The 22,404-nt window shown below is 28.2% G+C and overlaps 1 protein-coding gene across 2 annotated transcripts; it reads left to right on the top strand.

Moving 5' to 3' along the window:
• The first annotated feature begins 284 nt into the window (after window positions 1-284).
• On the top strand, window positions 285-18,585 carry LOC145830067 (tyrosine--tRNA ligase, cytoplasmic-like). Of its 2 annotated transcripts, XM_082937953.1 has the most exons (13): window positions 317-405; window positions 1,344-1,400; window positions 2,611-2,797; window positions 2,934-3,080; window positions 3,188-3,267; window positions 5,336-5,477; window positions 9,062-9,455; window positions 9,640-9,725; window positions 10,476-10,602; window positions 11,669-11,793; window positions 12,159-12,355; window positions 13,879-14,020; window positions 18,152-18,585. In XM_082937953.1, the coding sequence occupies exons 3-13, from the start codon at window positions 2,732-2,734 to the stop codon at window positions 18,257-18,259; spliced, it is 1,614 nt and encodes a 537-aa protein (XP_082794079.1). In that variant the 5' UTR covers window positions 317-405; window positions 1,344-1,400; window positions 2,611-2,731; the 3' UTR covers window positions 18,260-18,585. The 2 variants fall into 2 exon arrangements, with proteins under 2 accessions (XP_082794078.1, XP_082794079.1); XM_082937952.1 differs by lacking the exon at window positions 1,344-1,400 and having other exon boundaries at window positions 285-405.
• Window positions 18,586-22,404: the final 3,819 nt, after the last annotated feature.

Genomic DNA, 22,404 nt, shown 5'->3' on the forward strand with positions numbered 1-22,404 from the left:
CTTTAAAAATCTGTCAAAAGCATTTTGTAGCTTGGTTAAAACTCTTTAAAATAAGATCAAATTGTGAAAAAAGTGACTTACTGCCCTTATGGCCTTAATTTTTTAAATATTTTATGTTTAATGCTGTTTGTCTTAGAACTGTAAGAGTATTTATACAAAAGTTTGTTTTTCTATGAAGTTAATGTTGTTTTAATCAAAATATCCTATACAAATAATTAATATTATTCTGATTTTACATGTTTTTAATTTTTATTTGATGGTAATAATTAAAAAGTATTATTATGTTCTTTGTAATAATACAAACTTGAATAATTTCAGTATGGATAACTTTTTAATAAAGTTAAATCAAGATCTAAGACACAAAAGTTACATACAAGGTTTTCAACCAACTTACTTAGATTACAAGTAAGAAACAAATACTAATAAAAAAATTATTATGTGTTGTAAATTTAAAGAAATTTAATCACAGGTTTTATCATTTAGTTTTGCCTTAGTGTTTATATAAAATCTTACTTACAAAACACTGTTTAAATATTTTAATTTTTGTTTACTACATAAGTCTTTAAAAATGTAAAGAGTTTTAAAATGATACAGAAAAGTTTTGAGCTTAAAAAAATCTGCTATTAAGGCAATATGAAGGTTGCATTTAAAAAATATTGTAATTTGATTTTATTAAAAGCTCAAATTACTAACTATAAGATACTTTCAAAGAATATAAACATTTTAAATAGTAACTAGGAATTGTTACTGAGTTGTAGTAGGGATAAAAAACTTAAGTGATGCTTGCTGCACACACCCTCGTAAGTTAGATTTATTTAATTGACTGAGAAGTTTGAAAACTAGTTTGTAAACTGTAGGAGAAGATAGCTTTTTGTTTAAAATACTTTCTTTTTACCATTATAGTTTGCTCCTTTTATAGGATACCTTTCAAGTTTTCAAATTTTTATCCACTTTATCTCAAAAGTTGATTTGAGTTTTATTTGCACAAACTAGTAGCTTCTTTAAATTCCGCAACTTAAGACCAAGTTGTAAAAAGTGTTCTACCCCTTATGGTCTTGATGATTTTATTTCTATAAGTTTGTATTTAAAATCTAAGTCTGTCATAGTTTCCTAATATATTTTTAATGTGCTCAATATTTAAACATAGTTATATTAAAGAATGCTAATCACAGACTAATTTATAATTTTGCATACCTTGAGCTGAGTAAAGCTAATTTGATTTTGTTTTTGCAAAAAATAGATAAATATAAGAGTACAAAATACTTGATACACTTTTTATATAGTTATAAATAAATTAAAGTATGTTAATGAAAGAATAATATTTTCATTTTGATTTTTTTCAGGTTTGCCAAACACTCAGGCTGGCTTAAAGTAGTTTTCAAGTACTAATGTTGATTTAGGCTAGTTTGGTTGTTTTTAAATATCAGTGTATTTATTATAATTGAACAATCTCTTTTTTATTAAAAGTATAATTTTCTTCTTGATATGAAGTTATTTTGTTATTCATTTGTTTTTAAAAAGTATGTAAGGCTAGATTAAATTTTATAAAAACTCAGGCAAGTATAAAAACTCTTCAAGTAATTTTAAAAACTCTGGACTGTTATAAGTTTTTTCTGCAAAACTCTGCTAGTTTTGAATTTTTTTATATCTCAGGTTAGATTTTGTGATAAAAAAATATTGTTTTTTTTTATGTTCACATATGTTCTAAATTTTAATTGTTTGTTTATTATTAACCTTATTTTTAAACATTCAGACTAGATTAACAGTATTTTATTTTCAGTTGATTTAGTTTTAGGCCAAAAATTGTTATCCAATTGTTTGTTTTAGAAAATTCTTAAAAAATTTTTATATCTCAAAAATAAGTTATATGCTGTAAAAACTGACTTATAGTTTATACTTTAAGCTTTATACAAGATCAAATAAAAAATTACGTAAAAAAATGTTCTTAACTCTGTGTGCCCTTAATTTCTCTTTTCCTACACTTTAAATTACATTCAAACACCTAAATTGAGTTCATATGACTGCTTTATCATTATTATTATTATTATTATTATTATTATTATTATATTGTTTATTGTGCAATGTTGGACTCAGGCATCAAAACCTGAGCCACTAAAACAGTACACACAAGAAGAAAAATAAAATACATTTATATTCAACAAAAAATAAATATAAACCAAATATTAAACAAAGTTAAAATTATGAAGAACTCGTTTACAAGTTTAAACTTATTTGCTTTATATAAAAGACGATAACTTAGTACATACAAACACATTTATACAAAATTAATAAAAGTAAGTTTAAAGTCTGTTAGGGGGGAGGAGTAGGGAAGTAAAAAAAATTAACATTACAAGTAGAAAAAAAAAGAAATCAGTAGATAATTTAGATGAGATAAACTTTATGAATAAATAATTTGTTTATTTTTCTCTTTTGTTTTTAGTGGAAAGTTACTGAATTTGACTGATATTTATAATATTTAAATTAAATCTTTTTAGTTTTAAGCGAAAATGTTTCACCCTCTAACACAATACCACTTTATAAATGTTTTTCTTTTGTACCATTTAATTTTTTCTTCTTAAGTTCTAAAACAAATTATTTAACTGTTTTTAGATTTTTTTGTGAACTACCAGAAGAAATTCCTGACTCCTTTTGCAATTTACTTCGGTGGAAAAAGCACATAAAAAATTTGATTGAAAGTTCACCAAAATTTAAAGAATACAATCCTAATAAAATGCAAGCTGAACATAACAGTATGAGTGCAGAAGAAAAATTAGATTTAATATCAAGAAATTTACAGGTGAATCCTTGTGTATCCTGTGCAATATTAATCAGTTTATTCAAATTTTGATAATTATTACAAATTATTAAAAATATAATTCTTGTAAAAATTTCTTGTAACTGTTGCTTTTTGTAATCATAATATTTTAATATAGGAAGTGTTAGGAAAAGAACAAATCTGTGAAATTTTGAAAACAAGAGATATTAAAATTTACTGGGGAACTGCACCAACTGGTAAACCACATATTGCTTATTTTGTTGCTATGAGTAAGATAGCAGATTTTTTAAAAGCTGGTTGTGAGGTTAGTTTTAACTACAGTTAAATTTATATTACGTTTAGTGTTTGGAAAAAATCTCATGTTTTTTAAACAAGTTAGTGATATATATTTAAGTATTCTTTATAATAAAGGTTACCATTCTACTAGCTGACCTGCATGCATTTTTGGATAATATGAAGTCTACTGAAGAGCTGTTAATACATAGGACCATGTAAGTTTTTTTTTTATAATTGAAAAAAATTACAGTGATACAATAGTGTAAACCAGGGTTTCCAAAAGTGAGTCATGCGGTCCCCTTGGGAGCTATAAACTGCAAAGGGTGTTGTGACTAGTAAAGGTGCCGTAAGGGGCTTTAAGGACACAATTTGAAACTTACACTAGATATTCTTAAGTTGATGGTGAAAAAAAAAGTTATAAGTTTATTCAAGGGAATTTTTAAAACTTACACTAATTATTATGGATAAATTTTGAAATTTAAAAAAGATATTCTGGATTTGATAATAAAACAAAAAACAAAGTTCTTAAGCAGTTTTAAGGGAAGTTTTGAGATCTAAACCATTTAATCACAAGAAATTTAAATTCACACTAGACCAATGCTTTTTAAATAGATTATTTTAAAAATTTATGAAGCCATAAGCTGCAAAGAGGGGGCATAAGGCCATCTCATCTGAAAATTACACTAGATATTTTTGTTGGTCATGAAGAGCAAATAAAGGTCTTAGGGTAGTTTTTTGAGAAATATTTTTCTAGGGGGCAATTGCTATTAATTTATTCAAAGGGGGCCTTATGAATTAAAGTTAGGGAAACACAAATGTAAACCATTCATTCAGAAAAATGTTATTAAAGCTCAATTCTTTAGTTTAACAATGTTAATTTAGATTTGAATTAAAATAAAAATATAATATAAAAAAATAAAATAATGTTAATTTTTTAATTTCATAAATTTTCTTAAGTTTTTCTTCTTCTAGAAGTAAATGGAAATTATCCTTTTTGCTTAGCTTTTAAACAACATGTATTGCTATTACAAAAGTGTTTTATATTTTATATTTCATTAAAAAAGGTTGTTTAATAAGCAACAAATCTTTTACAGCTTATCTTAGAATTAAATAAATTAAATCTTTTCATACTCAAACAAAGAATTATTAATTTTTAATTGAACTTTAAAAAAAAGTTGAATTTTTTTACTCATAGATGTACTAAAATTACTAAATAATATATTCTAAACCATAAAAAGCATTTTTTATAATTGAGCATATATATATAAGATGTAACGTTAAAAGGCGTTAAATCCTGGAGATCCTGATAAGCTAAGTTAATATATAAAAGCAATATAGACGATAAAAGCACAATAAAAGATAAACTTTGTAATTGCCGTAAAGAACCTTGCCCTTTAAATAACGAATGCCTAGTGTCAAATATAATTTATAAAGCAACAGTAACATCAAATAAAACAACAAAGCAGTATATAGGATCGACAGGAAATACCTTTAAACAAAGATACAGAAACCATAAATCATCATTCAACAATATAAACAAAAGACACACAACAGAACTAGCGAATTACATATGGAACTTAAAAGATAACAATACAGACTACAAAATTAAATGGGAAGTATTAAACAGGACAAAATTAAAATTCCATACTAAATTCGGCTGCAAACTTTGTAACTTAGAAAAAATAGAAATCGAAAAATCAGATAAGAACGTAACACTAAACAAGAAAAGCGAAAGACAAAACATATGCATCCATTATCAAAAATACTTTTTTAACAAAATTAAAACCAACTAAATATTAAAACAAAATAAAATCGAAGCGGCAAACACGAGTATTTTATAACATTTTTCCCAACAGTCTAAAAATTTTTTCCTAATAGCTTAAAACATTTTTCCAAAATAACCTTTTTAAACTTCCCTAAAAAGCATAAAATAACATTCACAGCGTATTTCAAATACAGCTAATCGTACAATAAACTGTACCATTACTACGTCACAATTATTATAAAAATTTTAAAAAAGAAATTTCTGTTCACTATTATAATAAACTGTAACTTACTGACGATCACATGAAATTTTACATTTCAATGTGTGAAACAGCTGTTTAAATTATAGTTTTTATATAATTAGATAAATATTTAGCTCCAATTTAATTTGTTGAGCACTATCGATCAGAACTTTGTATAAAACCTTTTATATAGATATATATATATTTAACATAAAATAGAGGTTAACTTTTAAAAGGTGAATTTTTTATATGCTTACTTATTTTATTTATACTTTAGTTACTACAAAGAGGTCATTACTGCAATGCTTGAATCAATAGGCGTTCCAATTGAAAAGCTGAAATTTGTAAAAGGACGTGATTACCAATTAAGCACAAAATATACAATGGACAATTATAGACTTTCTACACTAGCTAGTATTGTGAGTTACATTAAACAACTATCATGTCTTTTTAACCGCAGGGTTCGTGCGCGTCAGGCTAAGTCAGGCTAAATCAGCTTTTTTATTTAAAAATTTGAGAATCTCAGTTTTTCTCAGTTCAAATGTTTGAAAATTATTGATAAAAAAATAGAGAAATCTTTTTAAGATCAAATTGGGATGTGAATTTATTTCTAAAAAAAGATTTATTTATTAAAGACAAAATCAGTCAGTATTTGTAAAAATAAATGCTTAAAACCTTTTGTTGAATTTCTAAATTTTTTTAAGAATCTTATTTATTTTGTTTTGAGTAGATTATATACGTCATAATTATGAAAAATCATAAAAAAATTACAGTTTAAACATTACACTATAGTTCAACAACTTAGCTATTTGTTTAAATTTGTTTACATCAGCTATGTTTTTCAGAGCTTGATTGGTTGAACTGTTTTCTAATTTAAAGGCTTTAAACCAAATACTTTTTAGATTAAAACTCTTTACAGGTTATTCATACATTTTACTGTTAGTTTAAAGTTATTAAAGATAATCACAACACTAAAACTTAGCTTTAAGATATAAGTACAAGTTTTGTCGGAGTACAAATTTTAGGTACAATTCATTTTTCTTTACAAGATCAAAATATTAAAGTTTTTTTTAAGGGCATAGGGGGGGGGGGTAAACACCCTTTTTTGGTTTTTTTATCTTATTTTATATAGTTTTTACTAAGCTACAAGATGCTTTTTACAGATTTTAAAAATTCAAAATAATTTTTGAGATAAAGCCGGTCAAAGTTGGAGGCAACAATAGGAACCTTATGGGAGGCGCAAACTAAAACGGCAAAAATAGACTATTTCACTAAAAACAATTTTTTTTTAGTTTTTTTGTTATAAAATTTTTATTTTTTAATTTTTTTTAATTCTGTTCTGACAGAATTTTCTAAATATTGCAAGAAACATTTCCTGAAAATTTGAGGTAGTTATCTCAAAAAACGTAGGAGGAGATAGATTTTTAGTGATTTCTAGTTATTTGCTGTTTTAGTTTGCGCCTCCCTTAGGTTCCTATTGTTGCCTCCAACTTTAACCGGCTATATCTCAAAAAATATTTTGAATTTTTAAAATCTGTAAAAAGCATCTTGTAGCTTAGTAAAAACTATATAAAATAAGATAAAAAACCAAAAAAGGGCGTTTACCCCCCTATGCCCTAATTTAAGTGCAAGCTTTTTAAATCTGATATGACATCAAAAATGAATTTATTTTCTTTAGAGTTTAGGATTTATAATTATGTATCAATTTTAAGTATTAGTCAAAATACTATAATAAATATTTTTTACTTATTTTAATACTGGTGTGTAAGCATTTCATTTTAAATTTTAATAAAACACAACAATGCACGTAGTTTTATTATAAATCTTCTGGTTATAATGTTTTTAATTAGTGCTTAATTAAATTGAACATTTGTGTTTAATAATATATATTAAATATTTACATTAGTAATAGATTAGATACAACACTTATTTTAAAATTTATCACTGAATTTGTTATGTTAAGGGCATAGGGGGGTCAATCACTTTTTTCACAATTTAGTCTTATTTTATTGAGTTGTAACTAAGCTATGAGTTGCTTTTTATAGATTTTTAAAGCTCAAAATATTTTTGAGATAAAGCTGGTTGAAGTCGGAGACTACAACAGGACTAATCAAGACCCTCCAATAAATAAAATAACTTTTAAAGGGAATTTTCCTTACTTTGAAAAAATATCAGGCTAAAATTGTCTCAGTCAGGCTAAATTAAAAAAATTCGCGCACGAACCCTGTAACCGTGATAAATTAGCTCTTTAGAGTTGATCAGCATATGTTTATAAAATTAATTACAATATATATAACTGTATAGTTTTGTATAAAGCTAGCTCAATATCTGTTTATGTCCCCTCAAGTTTTAATAACTTAAAGGATAAAACTACTTTTGACCACTGAATTAAAATCACACTTTAACTTAAAAATGTTTTAATAAGTATATGTTCTACATGAAAAAAAACCAAACAGGGTTTTTTTCAACACTAAACTATAACTTGATAAATAAAAACAACTGTTAAGTAAGGTTGTTAACTTCTTAGATCTATGTAGGTTGTTAGCTACCTACATGAAGGAGTATTTTTTAGTCCAATTATTAAACTGCTTAGCTAACTAAAACAAAGTTAACTTTTCAATTTGAACTTAAGTATTTGTACGAGCTGCTAAATAACTATCATTTTTGTGTACACAGTGTAACAAATTATTAAAGAATAAGTAGAAGGAATGATAAATCTCAAATAGCACAAATTACAATCATACTTAGGCAATACTTATACTTTTGAAATTCAGTATAGGAACCTATAGTAGATTAACAATTACAGTTCACTACAAAAAAGTAGATTTTCTTTTTTTTGAATATACAACTATGTAATCTCTCCAGTGTTATGCCTTCTTATAACTTAATTTAGCACTAATTAATTGATATTTTTTTTATTCTATATTGGTAAGTTGTATTTTAAAACTACTTACAATCAGACCATTTAACTTATTTGACCAAGTTGTTGACAATATGTTTGATCTTAAGTATCATGACTTTCTTGTGGTTATAGTTTTTTAGAACTAAGAATGATTAAATATCTGTTTATAAAATAATTTTAGAAATTATAATAACATTTAAGACTTCTATTTTTCAACTTAAATAAAGAAACTATATTTAAAAAGTATAGTTATATTTATTAGTCTATAAACTGATAAAGAAATTTATTAAAATAAACATGCATTGAGACTGAAAATAATAATAAATGTAGTTATTTTTTTGGGTGGAAAGATAGTAACAAAAAATATGTCTAATTTGTGTTAGTCACGGAAACATTTATGTCCTTCAGTTTATTTCAAAAATAGTTCTGAAGTTTTATGTAGTCTTTCATATATGTCCTGATGTAAATTTATGTTAAAGAATATTGATTCGACTAACTTTTGATAAATAATATACAAATTCTTATAGTAATCGTCATTAAAGTAAAACAAAACTAACTTTTGTAAACGGTCAAATGTTGGTTTGCAACTTGTCTTCAGCTTGATAATTTATTTTTTTGAATAATTTTTAATATAATTAAGTAAATTTTTAGAAGTGATTGTAGTAAACATTGTGTTTCTGACTAATTTTATTTTGATATACTGCATTGTTTAGCAGGCTACATTTTTGTATTCAAATAGTTGTTTTTTGTTATGAATGAATTATTAAATTATAAATTTAAAAAAATTATAACACTTCTTAAGATCCCTAAACAATTATTGTAGTATGTTATTTGTTTATATATTTAGTTGCACTTATATATATTATTTATATTTATGAATCTGTAGATAGATTGGAACTCAAATACATCAATAGAATTTAGATATAAATGTTTTTAGGTTTTAGTTTTCTCTGCTTTTAAAAGTAAACAGATGTTTTTTTAATAACATAGTTTTTATCTTAAAAGTTTGATGTATAACATCAATCACTATTGAAAATTTACGACTTTAAGAATATTGAAAGTAAATAAAAGTATAATGAAAATTATTATGTCATTTTACAGCATGATTCTAAAAAAGCAGGAGCTGAAGTTGTGAAGCAAACTGACAATCCGCAGCTCAGCGGTCTGCTCTACCCTGGAATGCAAGCTTTAGATGAAGAATATCTAGCTGTTGACGCTCAATTTGGTGGAGTCGATCAGCGTAAAATATTTACTTATGCCGAAAAGTACTTGCCAAAACTCGGTTATAAAAAACGTGCCCATTTGATGAACTTCATGGTTCCAGGACTTACTGGCGATAAAATGAGCGCTTCAAACCCTGATTCTAAAATCGACTTGTTAGATGGTCCAAATGATGTTAAAAAAAAGCTTAAAAAAGCTTTTTGTGAAGAAGGAAACATAACAGATAATGGGTTGCTATCTTTTGCGAAGTTTGTAATTTTTCCAATTCAAAATGGTTAGATTTTTTTATTTTCTGGTGTTTACTTAAAGTATATGTACTTGTACAATATAAAATATTTTATACTTTTTTATTTAAACATACTGAGATTTAATACTACAATTTAATTTTGAAATTTTAGCTACATAAGCATTTTAATTTCTAAAGTGTTACATGTTTTATTTTCAAGTGGTTTTCACAGAGTTAATTGTATCACGCGATGAAAAATGGGGTGGAAACAAAAAGTATGATTCATATGAAAAACTTGAAGATGATTTCAAATGCAAGGTTGTTCTTAAAAGTTAAACTTTTTTTTTTTACATACGCACAAACCATTTATTATGGCCAGTTTAATATTTTGTTGGGATATTTAGGCATGTTTGTAAGTGTCGGAAAAATATTAGGCTTGTTTTGTTTTTAAAATTTACATAAGGTTTTAAGTTAAATCAGCTTTCACTAACTATTTAATTTATAGTTAACGTATGCTCTACTGTTTAGTTTTGTTATTTTTTAGTGTTGATTTAAATTATTAAACGAAACTTTCCGCCTTGCAGCAGCTACGTGAATAAATACAGTTTTTTGTTTGAACAATAAAATTAAGATTTATAATAATAACTTAGTAGTTTAAAAAAACAAAGTTAGAGAATTTTATTGTTTATTTTTTAACTAATAATTTTTATTAACTATAAACTGAAAATAACTTTGCCTATTTTAAGCATAGATTTACGATTATACTCTTAGTGCTTTTAAATAAAATATAGCTATATACAGAATTTCCAAAAAATGTAGTTTTAGAATAAACTTGGGATTGTGCATTATATATTAAAGTGAAATAACCAATTAACCTCCAGGCCCGCAGCACATACATAACCAAGCACATACCTTAATTAGTTTTACCATTAAAGATTTTCTCAAACGCCTTTTAAATAACTTTTTCTATTTTTAATAATTAATTAAGTTTTATTTCGCAGCAAATATTTATTTATTAAAAGTATTATATTATTAATTTTGAATTTTAGAAATCTAATTATTTTTCAGAATTTACATCCAGGTGATTTGAAATCAGCTGTAACATCTGCTATAAACAAGCTTCTTGCACCAATTATCGAAAAGTTCAAAGATTCAAAACTTTGTAAACTCTCTGAGTTGGCTTACCCAGTTGAAAGTATGTACTTATTTTTAAATTTTATATGAAATTACAATTGTAGTTTACACCAGTGGTTACAGAATTGTGCGCGAAATATATTTTGGGGCGCACGAGATTTTTAGTGTGCATGAAAAATTATTTTAAAATTTAAAACTTACACTAGATATTCTGGAGTTTATGATGAAAACCAAAAAAGCACGAGTGTACAAAATTGCATGAATGCACAAAATTGCACAACGATACTTTTGCACGATCCGACAATTTTGCACAGAAATACTTTTGCACGAGTGACAATTTCGCACTGGTTAAATTTTTTTTTGAATATTTTTTTTTTCTTTATTTTATTTTTACTATCACCCTTACCCTTGGTCGGTAGCTTGTTAAAAATTAATTTATCTTTATTTATTTTTCTTGTATTTAAATTTAATTATAATTTTTTATAAGTCATTTTTTATTTTTACTATCACTGTTACCCCTTACCCTCGGTCGGTAACTTTTTTTTATATTTTATATATTTATCTTCGTTTTTAATATATTTTTTTCTGTTTTATTACTTTCGTGCAAAAATGACACTTCGTACAAAATTGTCTTTATGCAATTTTGTCTCCTTATGAAAATTTGTCTTCGTGCAATTTTGACCCGTCCCCATCTTATATATGTTATAAAGAGTATAAGCTAATTTTACAACTGCGGCCCGAAAATATTTAATTGAAAAAATTTGGTCCGCGACCACCAAATACCTGCCGAGCCCTGTTCTAGACGAAAGACTTTTTTAAAAGTGTAGGCGGTTTTATCTGGTCTATATACACACAACTTTCTTATAATGATATATTATAAATTAATCACTAGATTAATTTTTATAAATTGTGAAAAGTAACTTGCAGCTTGTTTGAAATATCTGCAGAATAAGACGAAGTTAAAGAAATAAATCAATTATTATTTTTAAAAGATCTGAAATAAAAAATTTAGTTTAAAAATTAAACAAATTTATTTAATTTTTATACTTTATAATTATTGGGTCACAATGGGTTTAATATAGGTAACATATTGTAGTTTGTTATTTTTTTTTATTCTGTTTGTTTAGAACCAGTTAAGCAAGTAAAAGGCAACAAGAAAAACAAAAATCAGCAAGCCAAAGAAAAAACTGACAATAATCCTCTAGCTACAAAACTTGATATTAGGATTGGAAAAATTGTTGAAGTAAAAGAGGTGAATTAAAAGTTTCCTTGATTACAAATGTTTCAATTAATTTCGTTGTTAAACAATGTTTCATTTTATTAGATGACAAATGTTTAATCTATATTTATTATATATTTTTTTTTTATTAAAAATTACAGATATTGATATCCCTGTTGTTAACTGTAAATTACTTCCATTGTATTTTACATTTATTATTTTTCTTGTGTCAATTAAATGGCTGTTAATTATATACCCTTGACCACCCATAACAACATATCAATTATTAGCTATTATTATACATACTTCTCCAATAAAAAAATCATATGTAAGTATATGTCTAAAATTAAGTTTATTATTAAGTCTAAATAACCATCCCAACGATGATTATACTTCAGCACCCAGAAGCTGAGAAACTCTATGTAGAAACTATTGATTTTGGCGAGGAAAAAACAAGAACTGTCGTATCAGGTCTTGCAGGTCTTGTGGAAATTGAAAAACTTAAAAACCGTTTAGTAGTTTGCTTGTGTAATTTAAAACCACAAAGCATGAGAGGAGTTAGATCTGAGGCCATGCTTTTGTGTGCTAGTACAATGTAAGTTTGGCATTATGCTAACTTTAATTTCTATATTGATTTTTTTCTAAAATAAGATAAATATTTAAAAGCAGCTTCAATAGTAGTTATAAATTTTGTTATAGTTCAAATATTTAATGTATAGCATTAGTAGTTCTGAAATACTTTCATTTTGTATAATACTTTTGTATAAAATAATTTATTGTAGATAGTTTTCAACATGGTAGTTAATCATATTGAGTTTAAGTAAACTATATATCTGAGTATTTAATTTTTGTTTCATTTATTCTGTTTCTCATGCTAATATTTCTATTTAATTCATAATATTGTAATACTTTTTGGTTTGATGTTTAATCACGGAATAGTTAAACCTTCTTTTATTTACACTATTTTTAGAATTCAAGTAATTAGCTACAATAAAGTTAAATTACAGATTTTAATTAGCAGTTATAGTTGATGTTTTTAATTGTGTCATATACTCAACTGTTAAGTTTGTAGTAAATTTTAATTACATAAAGCTTTTTATTTTATTTTAACGTGTTTATAAATAAATTTGTTGGTATTGTGTTAAGTTTTAAAAAGTATGAAATATAACCTTATTTGATTAAAAAAAAACCTTTGTTACAATATAAAAGTATGATTTGTTTTAAGTTGTATAATATTTTTAATTTATTTTATCAATTTATTTCAAAGTTGCCAAAAAACCTGAAATCCTGCAAAATCCTGTAATTTGACAATTTAGGCTAAAATAAAATACTGGATAAACTTGAGATTTTTAACTAGTTTTACATGTAAAGTAACGAAACTTCGGTTTGATACGAAAAATCTGCCATAAAGATAAAAAAGTTTTTTGCATCAATTAAAGTTTTTTTTTCATTCAAAAACACATTTAAATGCTTTACAGTATCTTTTCAATGTTCTTATACTGCTGAAGATATTTTTATAAAACTTAAGTTTAGTTTAACAATAAAAATGGACTAAAAATTGTTTTTTATTAAACTTGAAGAAAATAATAAAACTTTAAAGAAGTTTACAAAAAAAAAATTGGCAACTCTGTTATCTACAGGGAAATCTAACTCGAGAAAAACCTGAAATTTTAAACCAAAATCACTAAAAAACCTTGAATTTACAATGTAAAGTTTTAAAATATAGATTACAAAAAATCTATCATGTAGATAAAAAAAAATTGTCATCATCAAAAATGTATTTTATTAAGAGACACATTGAATTTAAAATATCATTTCAAATTTGTTGTACAATTTGGTACAGTTTTTACCTTAAACTTAATTTTAAACTAAAAATTAGACCCAAAAACGTGTACTTCAGAAAACCTGAAAGAAATTCAGAAAACCTGGAAGAATTTTCCAAAAAACTCATGGCCACTGTATTTATTTTATTTCAGTTTCAGGAGGCTGTTTACCCTATAGTTTTAATAGTTTACTATTTTAGTTAATTCTTAAATAACTTATAAGTTTATTTGCTTTTATTGTTAAACTAGTTTCAAAATAATTTTATTATAAAACCATGAAAACTTTGACATAAAGGGGTAAAAATGGAAAGGAGGTTGAGCCACTTTGTCCACCTGAAGGAAGTGAAATAGGAGACAAAGTTTTTGTTGAAGGATTTTCTTCTGTGGTGCCTGAACAGAGACTTCCGCCTAAAAAAAAAATTTGGGAAAGTTGCCAGGTTTGTTGAACTACTTTTACTCTTAATAGATTTATTTTTAAAGCTTTTAGTAATTTTAGTCTTATCAAAATACAGTTACATGTAATATAAATAAAAATATATATAATGTCTGTAGCATAATTGAACTATAGCTCATTTTACTATATATCAGTTTTTATATTATTTATGTGTGTTTATATCTATACTTATTATTGTTTTAGAATTTTCAGTGTTAATTAAGTATTTAAACACAAGGGGCTTTTCTTCATGAAAAAGTTTTAATCTTTAATGGTTGTAATAAAATGCCCAATTCATTGGTGCAACTAAAAGACGCCAGATCAACCATGTGATGTAGTTTGCAGATACACAAAGTGGAACATGAGAAGAATTCTGGGTCATCAAATGCTGTTATAATGCCAAACGCACCTCAACTAATTCGGCCAGAGTTGACCGGGTGTATCAGCCAAGAAACATGTCTTGCCATTATTCGCAGGTGAGAGGCATTCAAAACTGGGTCAAACATAAGTAGCCGAAATGCAAGCATACAGCTTTTTCAATGCGCACATGACAAACTTGGCGATCTTATGTTGGCAAATGGCCCTAGGCTAATGGCTAAGTCAAAAAAATACGTGGCTAAACTGATGTAGTCAACTGCGGTCATAAAAGTTGCAGTTCGGGTAAAAAGAACAGAACTTATGAGCTTGCACAAGACGATGAACCATTTAGAACATTTGCAACCCGTGTTCGTAGCAAAGTAAAAACTTGTGATTTCACAACAGACAGTGAGTGTGAATGTGGAAAAAAATGTGACGAGTCATACGGAAGAAGCAATAAAAGATGTGGTGCTTGCAGGTGTAGGTGACGCTGACATTCGTGCTGCTAATAAATTTCCGGTTAACATCTTAGGAGCTTTCAAAGCCACTTTTAGTGGAATGTCTCCAAAGAATGATGTAGTAAGCTGCAATGGTACTATCTATGTCAGTGACTCAATAACTGTTTTTTTTTTTCGAATGAAACAATGGTTTGCTTCCTAATTATTAACAAGGGTTTCCCATTATTGATTCTCAGCTGCCTCATCAGAATTCTAAATTTGTTACAAATTTGAATAAAAAAGATCAAAGTAAGGTGAACTCACATGGTGTAACCTGCAATTGCCCAAATGTCCGCATAAACAACTCAAACAAATGAGTGGACGTATATATACTCAACTTGAAACCCATTTAGAAGGTGATGCTAAACCTCGTGTTTTTATACTACAGCACACGTATCAATTCATTGGTAAAAGCAGGTTGAAGTGGATCTCCACAGGGATGAGAAGTTGGTGTCCTAGAACGTGTCCCATTTAGTGAACCTGCAATCTCGTGTCACTGTATGGTGGCTCAGCACCTAAGAGACGGGTTACCTAGAATAATTTTAGATCTCTCACCTCTTATAAGTATTGCGAGAGAGATAGACATGTGCCTCAGAAAATCCATTTAAATTAACATGAAGAATATCAAAAGGAACGTTCAAGACTGTAACAGATGCGTGGAACGGGTATAATGGAGTTCCTTTGAGAGAAAGTGATAAGCATCTCACAAAATTTATCACTCCGTTTGGTAGGTTTCGTTATAATAAAGCCCCCAGGGCTTTGTATCGTCGTTTTGCAGCTGTTTTATCAGATTTTGAGAGGAAGGATAGATGTGTAGATGACACTGTTTTTTATGATTCTGAATTAGAATGTCACTGATGGTGAAAAATAGATTTCTTATCAAAAGATAAGCAGGTATGCCTTAACCCACAGAAGTTTTAGTTTTGCTAGAAGTCCCTTGATTTTGCGGGATTTAGAATTTCAAACGAACGCATATAGCCTTTGACAAAGTACTTGGACTAAATGAGTAAATTCCTAACTCCACAGTTTGCCACAGATAAACGGAGCTGGTTTGGTCTAATATATCAAGTCTCAAACTCCGTAAAATTATGGCTCCTTTTAGAGATTAATGTGATCAGAAAATTTAAACCAAACATTTATTGAATCAAAAGAAATGATCATTGATGCATTAAGAATGGTGAACAAATTTTCGATCTTGGGAAACTGACATGTTTAAGACCTGACTGGTCGAAGGAAGGTTTAGGCTACTTTCTTATGCAGAAACTGCAATAGCGAGACTGATGCACCACTGGTTAGAAGGTGACACTTGTAGGCTCAATGTTTTTAAATGGAGCAGAAAAGAATAATGCTGCAATTGAAGGAAAGTCGCTTGCCATTGCGTGATCGTTAGAGCAGACAAAGTATTTGACTAAGGGCTGCAAAGATCTTGTGGTTGTTTAGATCATAAGCCACTTGTAAAAAAATTTGGTGATCGCGCTTTAAACGACATTCAGAACACACGCATATTAAGACTGAAATTGCCATGGCTCTTTATTACACTATATACCTGGTAAAAACAAATTTTGCTGCAGACGCTGCATCACGTTATCCTACCATCACGTTTATTACCATCCGACGCTCGAGTTGCTTCTGCTCGAATTGCTTCTTCTCAAGTTGCATATTCTCGAGTTGCTTCTTCTCAAGTTGCATATTCTCGAGTTGCTTCTTCTCGAGTTGCCTCTTCTCGAGTTGCTTCTTCCCGTGTTGCTTCTTCTCGAGTTGCCTATTCTCGAGTTGCTTCCTCTCAAGTTGCTTCTTCTCGAATTGCTTCTTTTCGTGCTGCTTTTTCTCAAATTGCTTCTTCTCGTGTTGCTTCTTCTCGAGTTGCTTCTTCTCGAGTTGCTTCTTCTCGAGTTGTTTCTTCTCGAGTTGTTTCCTCTCGAGTTGCTTCTTCTCGTGTTGCTTCTTCTCGAGTAGCTTCTTCTCGAGTAGCTTCTTCTCGAGTTGCTTCTGCTCGAGTTGCTTCTGCTCGAGTTGCTTCTGCTCTAGTTGCTTCTGCTCGAGTTGCCTGTACTCTGCTTTGTTTTCATTTTTGTTTACAATAACTTGTGGAATGATACTTAAACCTGTACTGTTTCAGGAAACTTTCAACTTAGCTTTCTTATTTTAATAATGATTTTGCGGTAATTCTTGAAGAAATTTTGCTGTTTTGTGTTCATTTGCGGCATTGAAGTGAGCAAAATGGTCGTTTTCTAAATTAAAGTTTTATAAGAGATTTTGTTCTAAAAAATAACGAAAACGTTATATATACTTATTTTTTTCTTACCAAATTTTAAGGTGGTGCAATTGCGGCAGTGCAACACCCCACGCGACGCCCCTGCTAGATAGTGATAAATTTTTGGGTACAATGCTTCAGTTTAGGAATACCCCTGACAGCGACTGTCAATTGTCCTCAGCGAAATTATATACGGACGTCAGCTGCGAGGTGGTTTAGCATTTTTTATCAAACTGAATAAATTGTCGAATCCTGCTATGTGTCCTGTATGGAGAGGTGCATGGAAACTAAAAGAAGAGGCACTTCGTACAAGGTTCTTTAAAAATGCAGAAGCGATCAACCATAACGTTAGAAAGTTGCAACCTCTGTATGTTGGCAGTATGTGTTTACTGCAGAACCCAGGCGGTGCCAATCCCTGTAAATGGGACAGTAGTGAAGGAGGTGCTTCCACATGAGCTGTTTGTGGTGAGAATTGTTGGCTCACAAAGACTAACGCGTAGAAACTGAAGGCTTCTGAGGTTGTACAACCCAGTCTCAACAAATATTGAAACGAAATTTTTAAGTTTTCAATGGTTGGTAGAAAAATATACCTAGGGGTTACAGATAACACCAATGGTGCCAATATCGAAGAAACACGTGAGATTAACAGAGATGAGTTGAGTTAGCACATTCCTGCTTCTTCAGACCCCATAGATAGATGATAAGGTGCCACTTGCCTTGCGTAGTTTAAAAGATTTCAATGCGCCAGGAAAACTTGAAAGTGGAGTACTCTAAGGTAGAAGGAAGAGTGCTTTAAATGAGCTGGAGGGGATGTAGCATAACTCAGTTATGCTACATCCAGTTATGCTCATTTACCATATATCAGTGTGTGTTTATATCTATACTTATTATCGTTTCAGATTTTCCATTGCTAATATAATATTTAAACACTAGGAGTTTTTCTTCACTAGCCAACAGTTAATTTAAATCTATAAAAAAAATAACTATTTTTGACTTCAAAAATTATATTGAAAATTTACAATTTCAGCCGGACTTGAAAATTGGTGATGATGAAAAGGCTGTTTACAAAGAATGCAAGCTACTCACTAGCAAGGGACCTATAAGTTCTTCTATGACTGGTGTTAATATCAGTTAAATCTTCAACTGATATAATTTTATTATTAGTTTTAAAATGGTTAAAACATTTAGTTCAAGTTTACAAAGTCTTTAAGTGATTTCTAATTTTTTTTTCTATATATTAAAGTTCATCGAAACTTTTAAAATAAAATGGTTTTATGTTATAGATTTGAATAGCATAATTGTAGTTTAGGATATACTTTAGATTTATTTACTTTTATTTATGTTTAAAACTTAATTAGTTGGTTATTGCATTTATGTAATTATACAATTAGTTTGTTTCAATAGGCTTATTTAATCGGTGTAGGTAACAATGCTTTAATAGCTATTGAATAAATTGATTTCACTAAACTTAATTTGATTTCTGTTTATATTTAAGTTTATATAAAGTTTTTATCATATCACTTGGATAATCAGACTACAAACTTTTGTGAGGGGTAGGTGTCAGAAAAGCACAGCGTCACTTTAGCACAGGGTGACACTTAAGCACGGTGTGACACATTAACACGGTGTGACACTTTAGCACGGTGTGACACTTTAGCACGGTGTGACACTTTAACACGGTGTGACACTTAAGCACGGTGTGACACTTTAGCACGGTGTGACACTTAAGCACGGGGTGACACTTAAGCACGGGGTGACACTTTAGCACGGAGTGTCACTTTAGCACGGCGTCACTTTAGCACGGGATGACACTTTAACACGGAGTGTAACTTTATCACTGATTGATTCTTAAGCACGGAGTGACACTTAAGCGCCATCGATAGTTTTAAGTAATTTAATTAAATACGTGTAAAATTTGTATTTAATAAAACGTTTAAAATTAAATTTATATAACCAGCATGCTGTTGATTATGCAATTTAGGCACTTTAAAGTGTGATTTTAAGAAAGAGTGTGTCTTCCAAAATTATTTTTAATAAAAATATTGTCTAAGTAAGGAGTAAATTGTAAGACAAAGTTTGGCAGTCTTTTCGAATTATATTTAGAAAAATCGTTCGTAGGTAGCAAAACGTTAGAAAACATCTTGAGTGGCCTGTATTTTTTAAGAAAAACTATACTTAATAACAAAAATAAGTACTGAAAAACAAGAAGTTGGTAAATTAAATGGTAACTAGTTTTAAAGATCCTTAATTAATCAAATGTTCTTATACTGTATTCTTTTTTACTTCTGTTGATAAAATAATAGTACTTTAATTACATTTTATTTAGTTATTTTGCTTGGCTGACATGGTTAAAATAACTTTATTTATGCATAGCACTAAATTTTATTATAAAAACGAACACAAACGAAATTTACAAATATATACATTTAATCTATATCAAAATTGTATTGAATACCACGTAGGTATTCGAGTATGTTATTATTTTCATTAAAATTTGACACCAGATAAAACAGACGCTCATCTGCTTGTCTGAACTTTATTCTTTTGGGATCTGATTTTATCCCTGCCAGAAGGTGTTCCACTCCCATATCCCGAGAATTCTGAGTCGTTTTCAGAGTATTTATAAAACCACAGATTGGGATGGTTTACATTTAATACTGCGTACAATTGTACAATAATGCGTAAAGTTTATGTACATTTCAAAATATAAACTCATAATTTAAATTCAAAAAGTTACGCTTAAATTTTAAATAAATGTACCAATTAAACATTAACAAATAAAATATTTAATTTAATATTTACAATTTTATTCTAACAAATTAGAAAAAAAATTTAAATAGGCAATAAATTAAAGTGTGCTAAACATTAACACAAACATTTAAATGTACTTAACCTTCAACATAGTAGTGTCGAAACCACTCCAGAACTGTCACTAGTTCTTCAGAAATGTTAGCAATTAAAGCCTCTAAACCGTCAACAACTTTCTCTGTGGGTAGAAATGCTAATGACAGAATCATTTTTGCAAAATTAGAATCTGTTTGAAACCTAAAAAAAATGTAAGCTAGTTATTTGAATAATTAAAATAGTTGTGTTTATTTTAAAGTGATAACATATGCGCTTATAGTTTATATTTGTTAGTAAAATGACTAAAAACCTATCCTATCTATTTGAAATGATTTAGTTGACCGTAGTGTTTTAATAATAATATCTTATAAAAAAATAGCTCTTGTTGTGATAAAATAAATAGTATATGTAAATTGTAACCTTGATTGAAGACCGGACCTTTGCAATTTTCTTAAAACATTTTGACCCAAGTGAAAAAGGCACCCTATAACATTTCAGCTGGGAAAATCATTCTGATTCATACTAAGTTACATTTAGCTAAATTTCTTACAATAAGCTTTATAGTTAATATTACTTACTTTTACGGCATTTATTAATCCGAGCTCAAAATCGCAGGAAACGGCCGGTGGTTGAATACCATGAATGATATTTTTAATCATTTGAAACATTGCGATGTAAGTTCGCTCAAACTTGTTCTGAAATGGTATAGAAAAATTTGTTTTAGTTTAAAATAATCTGATAAATTATCAACTTATTTTTTCATGATATACTTATTTAACTAAAATTTCATTTATAAATACCTTTTGTTTAATTGTTACAATTAAAAATTACTGAAAGTAGTCTAACCTTGGAAAATTACTTTTCTTTTTATTGGGTTCATTTTATGTACTGTTTTGGCAGTAACTTGTTGCCGTTGTTATGAGCTCATTTTAGCTGTGCTTTCGCACAGTTAACTTGACGCCATTATTATGTTGCTCAGTTGTTCAAGAATTTAATTTAAACGAAAATTTTGTGTTCTGTTTCTTTAATTTGGTAATTCGATTAGTTGGCATTCAAGTTGTTTAGTTTTTTATCGTCTGTATGTTTCGCAGTTTGTTAATTGTGAATACACAATTTCCTTAACTCGATTTTATTACAACTAGTCTAAACTTAAATAATTAACTGTTTTCTAAATCCTTTTTAATAAACAACAGTTCATTTAGCACCTATAAAATATTAAGTTAATAGTAAAAGTTTAATTCGGATTTGATACATCGACTTTATTAACATGTCAACTTAATTTAAAAGTAACTTAAGAAACTATCTACGACCTATCTTATAATAACGCGTTAAGTCAGTTAAACGCTAAACCCGCATATATAAAAGTAACAATATCGGCAGATGGTAAAATGCAAACATGAGTACAAACACTTTTGAAACAATCGGCTTAAAATAATCAAATAAAAATTTTACCGATCAAACTTCAAATTACGCTATTTCTTAAAATTTAAAAGAATAGAAAACCTAAATAGACAGAGAAAATTGTAAAATAGTTTTATTTACTTTTGTTGCAGTCTAAATATAAATCTTACACATTTATTTAACGTATTTACTGAAGTATAAAACTAGTATTTATTAATGTTTATACTTTACTCACTAAGTTAAATTAAGCTATAATCTTATTAAATAACGTTATAAAAAACCTTGACCTCGTATATGTTGCTAGGTTTAAACAAGTAGTTTTACGTTTAAAATATGAAAGTAAATATTTAAATACGTTAGTTAAAATATCTTAATAAATTGATTTGATAGAATTCTTAAAATTACTTTTATATTGTTATTATTAAGTTGAGGTTTGCCATAGAGTAACTAGTGTAATTTTATATTAAATACGAAGTTTTAGTTGAAGCTTTAACTTGAAACATATTAAAAGCTTGTAGTATTATGTTGCATAGTTTACTTTTATATTTTTCAACATAACGTATAAGCATAAACAAATGTGTCACCCCGTGCTAAAATAACGCCGTGCAAAAGTGTCACTCCGTGCTAAAGTGTCACCCCGTGCTAAAGTGTCACCCCGTGCTAAAATGTCACCCGTGCTAAAGTGTCACCCGTGCTAAAATGTCACCCGTGCTAAAATGTCACCCGTGCTAAAGTGTCACCCCGTGCTAAAGTGTCACACCGTGCTAAAGTGTCACACCGTGCTAAAGTGTCACCCGTGCTAAAGTGTCACCCGTTCCCTTTGTGAGACGTAAGTTCAGAACTGGTTTATAAAAACTCGTCAGTCAGTCGCAAACGAAGAAGCCTGCAGTCTCACGTTACACTAAAGCCCAGGCTTCGGATCTGTGAGATTATTGCCAATGTTTTCTTTGTTTATGTTTGGTAAAAAATTAAATTCATGCCTTGAATACGTGTCAGTTAATATAGACTTCTAAGTATTTAATTTTATTCAAAAAG

Source organism: Thalia democratica, chromosome 2 (genome assembly GCF_965202585.1).
Source record: "Thalia democratica chromosome 2, ktThaDemo2.hap1.1, whole genome shotgun sequence".
Taxonomy (NCBI): domain Eukaryota; kingdom Metazoa; phylum Chordata; class Thaliacea; order Salpida; family Salpidae; genus Thalia; species Thalia democratica.

Excerpts from the sequence above, each read along its gene's own strand:
- LOC145830067 (XM_082937952.1), top strand. The coding sequence starts at position 320 with ATGGATAACTTTTTAATAAAGTTAAATCAAGATCTAAGACACAAAAGT. Across the intron at positions 2,798-2,933 it reads TAATATCAAGAAATTTACAG|GAAGTGTTAGGAAAAGAACA; the intron begins GTGAATCCTTGT and ends ATTTTAATATAG. Across the intron at positions 11,794-12,158 it reads AAATTGTTGAAGTAAAAGAG|CACCCAGAAGCTGAGAAACT; the intron begins GTGAATTAAAAG and ends ATTATACTTCAG.